Source organism: Pteropus alecto, unplaced genomic scaffold (genome assembly GCF_000325575.1).
Source record: "Pteropus alecto unplaced genomic scaffold, ASM32557v1 scaffold1244, whole genome shotgun sequence".
Taxonomy (NCBI): domain Eukaryota; kingdom Metazoa; phylum Chordata; class Mammalia; order Chiroptera; family Pteropodidae; genus Pteropus; species Pteropus alecto.
Genome location: NW_006435702.1, coordinates 155,789 through 162,064, shown reverse-complemented (window position 1 = coordinate 162,064; position 6,276 = coordinate 155,789). Strand labels below are relative to the sequence as shown.

General features: G+C 32.4%; 1 protein-coding gene across 2 annotated transcripts in view; it reads left to right on the top strand.

Annotated features, from left to right (window-relative positions):
- BRWD3 (bromodomain and WD repeat domain containing 3) overlaps positions 1-6,276 on the top strand; it is a 126,907-nt gene that overhangs the window by 50,516 nt on the left and 70,115 nt on the right. The window contains exons 1-3 of one of the 2 annotated variants that reach the window (XM_025046032.1): positions 1,252-1,269; positions 3,686-3,846; positions 4,640-4,861. In XM_025046032.1, coding sequence (XP_024901800.1) covers positions 3,769-3,846; positions 4,640-4,861 — 300 coding nt within the window. In that variant the 5' untranslated portion in view covers positions 1,252-1,269; positions 3,686-3,768. Of the gene's footprint in view, positions 1-1,251; positions 1,270-3,685; positions 3,847-4,639; positions 4,862-6,276 lie in introns of those variants that run through there. The other variant, XM_006910776.3, reaches the window with a different exon arrangement.

Below are 6,276 nucleotides of genomic sequence, written 5' to 3'. Positions count from 1 at the left end.
GTGCTTAAAAGATATGTAAGTTTTAACATATATATATATGTTTAAGCACTGTAGATTTTAGAAATCTTAATAGTGGGAATGCACAGAAATATAGTAGATATATCAGTATAGGACTGTGGGATTTTTTTTCTTTTTTATTTGTTGTTGTTTCTCATTAATACTTCATTTTACGTTGTTAGAGTGAAAGTTAAATTGCTTATCTCTATCCTTGCATTATATTTATAATAGAAGAAAAAACAATTAACTCAAATAGTACATTCGATAAAGACATCAGATACAACACATTGATAATTGTGTGTTTCCTTTATTTTATTGTTACTTTTAAGTAAAGGAATAACGATTTGAACATCTCCCTGTCCCAAAAGAGCTATATAACATTTATGCTAGAAGAATGAGATCCACTTCTTTCCAAAAAATACTCAAGGGTGGGTAAAAAGTGAACTCTTTATAATCGTATTTCAGTTATCGGTCATTAATAAAGTGCTCTGTAGGTATGTAAGAAAAGCAAGAAACAGCAATACTGGAAAATTGTGGCTAAATGGAGAATACATGGAAAAGAGAGTGTTGACAGACTTCTTAGTGTATAGAGCCTAAGGCCTGTTGACATTACCAAATAACTAAGAAAAACACATTATTATTTTAGGTGCTGGATAAATAGATAAAAATATCACTGAGATAGAAAAAGAATATTTGATAATGATGCTGTCAAATATGCAACATACATTATGTTAGAATTTTTAATAGTTGTTAGTGATAATTAAGAAAAATCTAATAAAAAACTTGTTTAAGATAAAAATGTATGGTTGAGTGTTAAGAGAAATTTAAAAACATTACCTGTACTTTTATCACAAAGCAGTTGGTTTAATTTCTCTTGTGTTCTAGTCTTTATTCATGTGTGTATGCATATTTTTTACATACTTTAAATCATAGTATACTAAAGTTTGTATTTTATATTTTGTACTTTGTAGTTCCTAAACTTTCTACACTGCTCTAGTTTTCTTATTTCAATTAATAATTCCTACAGAATAGTCCATCACATATTTGATAATTTAATTAACCATTCCCCTGTTGGACGTAAGTTATTTATAATTATAAATAGCACTCCATTAAACATTTTGTACATGTAACTCTTTTTTGCTAATCAGTTATGTCTCTAGGATAGATTCCCAGGGGTTGGGCAATGGAAGTGCATATTTTCATGAATGTTGAAGTATAGAGCCAAAATTATTTTCCAAATGGATCATGTCACTTTATTGTGCATCTAAAAATGTAAGTGTACACCAGTTTCAAGTAATAATTGCTAGTAGTAGGTTTTAGAATTTTTTAAGTGCTAATTTATTGGGTGTAAAATTGTATCTTATTTTCATTTACATTTCTTTTCATAATTGGCAAGAAATTGAATGTTTTCTGTGACTATTTATTATTTTTATTTCCTATATTGTGACTTATTTGTTAATTTCCTTAGTCCACTCATCTATTAGATCTTAATGGTGTTCTTATAGATAGTTTTATATGTGTTTTAAAATATTAAGACTTTCTCATATTTATTCTATTTTCCAGTTTTTCTTTTGAATTATTAGTTTTCTCTGTAAAGGAGTCTTAAAAAATGAAAGCTAATTTTTATATACTATAAAGATGTGTAACCTTTTCAGTAAATGTTCCTGATTTAACAGTTTGGGCCTGAGACACTATCTCTTCATGGGACCAAGTATATTTTGTTTATATGCTTAATTGTGTTCCTTCGGTCATTGAAAAACTCTCGATGTTTGTTGGATGAACAACTAACTGGATTTCTGTTAGCTATTTACCTCTCCTCTCTTTCACTGTTTTTTTTTTTCTCTTTCTACCTCTGCTCCTCTTCTCAGAGTTGCTTTTCTGATATTTTTCTCCCTGTTGATGTTGTTATTTTTTATTTTTATACTTCAAGCAGTGGTTTTCAACCAGAGGCAGTTTTTCCTCTCCCAGGAGACATTTGGCAATACCTGGAAATATTTTTGCATTGTCATGACTTGGTGGTAGTGGGGTGTTACTAACATCTAGTGGGTAGAGGCCAGGGATGCTTCTAAACACTCTACAATAGTCAGGTAGCGCCCCCACCCTGAAGAATGATCAGGCCTAAGGTTCAGAACCTTGGTTGAGAACCCAGGCTAAATTCTGAGCAGTTCTCAAACCCCTGTCTTAAAGTAACATACCTTTTCCTCTATCTACTTGTAAAGTATGGATAGGAAAAAGCAAAGTGGAAGTAATGGTTGTTTCAAGGAACTCGGCAGTAAGAAATGTTTGATTGAAGAAGGAAGATTACTAAAAGTCTCAAAGTTGTGGTGCGTGCTCTTCCCAATTTCGAGTTGTGGACATTTCTAGAGATTGGGATGGAGGAGAGCAAGTGCCAAAAATAAATCTTATCTTCTGCTGATGCTTATGGACTTTCTACCATTGTTTACTGAGCATCTTTCAGTGTTAATAAATACTAAGATCTATAATATATTCTTATGATTTGTATTCATAGTTTTGTTGATTTTGCTATTTTTAGTTTTTTTTTTTTGGTATTTTTTGTCAGTTTAAAATGGCCTGTGGATCTACTTTTGCTTGAAAAAAGACTTTATTGCTCTTAAGACTGAGACATTGAAAATTTTCATAGTTTTGATTGTGGCATGGTTCTGATTGTACTAATCTAGCTACAACTCATTCCTTGCCTTAATTTTGCCTTGCTTCAATATAAAGCTATTATCATTTGTACTATATTAATGTACCATGGCAAAATGATACCTTGCTTCAAAGTGACTTTGAACTTATAGAGATCTTATATTTTGATTAAAATATAATGTGTGGGATGTTAAATATTTTCATTGTATAAGAGAAGAGTAGAGGAATTTCACAGAGTGAGTGGGTACTTGTAAATCCTTATGTGGGCATTAAGATCTCCATTTGATGGACGTGAGCAGAATCCAGTTGGTACTGGAAAGAGGATTGTGCAGACTTGTGTTTTATTCTGGTTCCTTTTTAAGAAAATTAACTACAAGGCAAACAGTTACATCAACAACAAAAACAAAACAAAACAAATTGGAGACAATATCTAAGATGGCCTCATAGGAAATGAAGCCTCAGAGTTTACCGGTAACTAGACAAGCCTACAAAGACTTGTTTGTTAGTGAGAACCTATGTGGTATCATAGCTTCCTTTCTCTTTTTGCTATGTAAACCATCTTATATTATTTTTGAATTTTTAGGAACAGCTGTATATGGGGTGGATGGATGTGGGGAGGCAGGACAAGAGTTCATGAAATTCTCTATATAATTTTAAAGATATATTATACTTAACCAAATGTAGTCTTTATTCTAAAATTTCTTCATGCTATTGTAAGATTTTACCTATATATTTAAAGAGACAGTCTCTTTGACTATAGTGTACCATAAAAAGGAAAATAGAAATCCTTAAGAAACCATACTAAAGCAAAAAGAAAGTCAGACTTCTGAGATGTAAAAGAAAAGTATTCTTAGTGCTTTACAGTAGTGAACTTGAGTTCATAAAATCATGAAATGTGTAATAGAATTTAGACTTCACAAGGTAGAATTGCTGTGGTGTGTATACCTTGTTCGATCTCATCTTAATATTCATGATTTAACTTCATGAAGTAAGTTCCACTTTTAGGTTTTAAGAAGTGAATCTCTTATTTTATGTTTTCCAGTGAATATCACCTCTGCCAGGCAATTAACAGGATGTAGTCGCTTCAACCATATTTTCCCTTCATCTGCTTACCAGCACATTAAGATGCATAAAAGAATTCTGGGACACTTGTCATCTGTCTACTGTGTAGCATTTGACCGAAGTGGGAGAAGAATTTTTACAGTGAGTTTAAAATTTATAATAATATACCTTATTAAAGATTTACAACAATCGAAACTAGGCTTCATAGCATCGAGTTGTGCTTTGTAAGCATTTTGTCCTTTTTAGACATGTGAATGCAAGAGAAGATGAGTGGAAATTGAAAATCTTTTCTCATTCTGTATAAGTAAATGGATGAACTCTCTGATTTTAGGGAAATAAAAATTTATTAGTATGCATTTTTCATTTGTCACAGTGTAATTGGTGCCAGTTCTGCTTAATTAATGATCTTATCACCATTATGGTTGAATAGTTAAATTACACCACACAGTAATGAAGATTATTGTGTACGTCTTTCTTTGGTTTTAGTACTAATTATTTTTAAAATTGGGTTTTCACTAACCAGGTCATACTGTGTGCTTTTGAGTACAAAATTGTAGCATGCTGATATTTTAGAAAAACTATTCAAGTAATTAAGGAAAAAAATGCTGTCAGGCCTAAGGAAAGAAATAATGGCAGAGATACCTAAAATGAAATCACTTAAAAGTGAATTAAAAATGTTTTGAGTTGTCAGGATTGGTAGTAGTTTTAAGAAGCTCTCCACAAATACCACTGTCAGTTTAGACAATGCTTTATCAACGTTATTATTTGGACATCATTTATATTTTTTTCTGGACCCATATTATATGGAGAGAATAGACTAAAAAGTAAAGGCTTGGAAGTAACTTAATAAAATTTTCCCTTTCTCATTTGGCTTTTTGAGGGGGGATGAATTTCTGTTTCATTGTAAATCTTCTGTCCTTTTTTGTTATGATAGGGTTCAGATGACTGTTTGGTGAAAATTTGGGCGACAGATGATGGACGCCTCCTTGCTACACTGCGAGGACACTCTGCTGAAATTTCTGACATGGCTGTCAACTATGAAAACACTCTTATCGCCGCAGGCAGCTGTGATAAGGTTGTAAGAGTGTGGTGTCTTCGAACTTGTGCACCAGTTGCAGTCCTTCAGGGACATTCAGCTTCTATTACTTCCATACAGGTGAGAAAATGAAAAAAATACCTCTAACATATGTAATAGGATAAGAATTCTCTTTTTTCGTTACATTGTGTAGATTATATTATAAAGAATGGCAATGTCTAAGGAACAAAAGAAATGAAAAAACTAAACGAAAACAGACTCACAAATACAGAGAACAAACTTGTGATTGCTAGAGGGGTGCGGTTGAGAGGCTGAGTGAAAAAGGTGAAGAGATTAAGTACAAATTAGTAGCTACAAAACAGTCAAGGGATTGTACAGTACAGTAGAGGGAATATAGTCAATATTATTGTAATGGCTTTCACTTGACAAATTATATTAGTGTCTAACCGTTGTACTATATACCTGAAATTAATATATAAAAAAAAAAGGAATGGCAACAGTGAAAAATAATGTTAATCTTTTAAAGGCTTTATTCCTACCCTGTAGACAGTTCTTTTCTTTTCCAGACAGGTATTTTTTAAGATTCTTTTTCATATAAATCCATTCACTTTATAAATATGTAAAAAAAGTCATTAAAAAGGTTTTTCAAATACAGTGTGAGACATCTCACTAATATTCGTGGAGAAAGGAGAGGCTTGTAAATGCCTTAAAGAGCAATACTAATACCTGTTAGTCAGGATATAAACAGGTTCTAACTTGAATATTGGCATACTTTGTTTCAATATTTAATCCAAGATGCTTATCAGTCAGATTTAGAGTGTGTGTGTGTGAGAGAGAGAAGAGAGACAGAGAGAGAGACAGAGAATAGTTTAACGTTAGGGAAATTTTTATTCTTTTTTTAAAATTAATTAATTTATTTTTTATGGTAACATTGGTTAATGAAATCCAGTAAGTTTCAGGTATACAATTTAACAGTAAGGCATATATATATTGCATTGTGTGTTTGCCTCCCATAGTTAGATTTCTTTGTCACCACATATTTGACCCCTTTTACGCCAACTACCTCCCTCCTCTCCCCTCCCACTTACCCTCTGATAAACACTAGTCTATTGTACATTTCCATTGGTCTCTGTTTGTTTCTTGCTTTTAGATTTATATCCCACATATATGTGATATCATATGTTTTTCATTTTTTTCCATCTGACTTATTTTGCTTAAGCATGATTATCTCGAGTTCCATCCACGTTGTCAAAAATGGCAATATTTCATCTCTTCTTATGGCTGAGTGATATTCCATTTTATATATGTACCACAGCTTCTTTATCCAATAATCTATCATAGGACACTTTGGTTGCTTCCATGTACTGCCCACCGTGAATAATGCTGCTGTGAACATCGATGTGCATGTATCTTTTCAGATATATATTTTCAGGTCTTTGGGGTAAATACCCAGCAGAGGGATTGCGGGGTCCGTGTAAGGTTTGTACACAAACGTAGTTTGCATTTCTTCTGGGATGAATCTCCACGACTGCTAC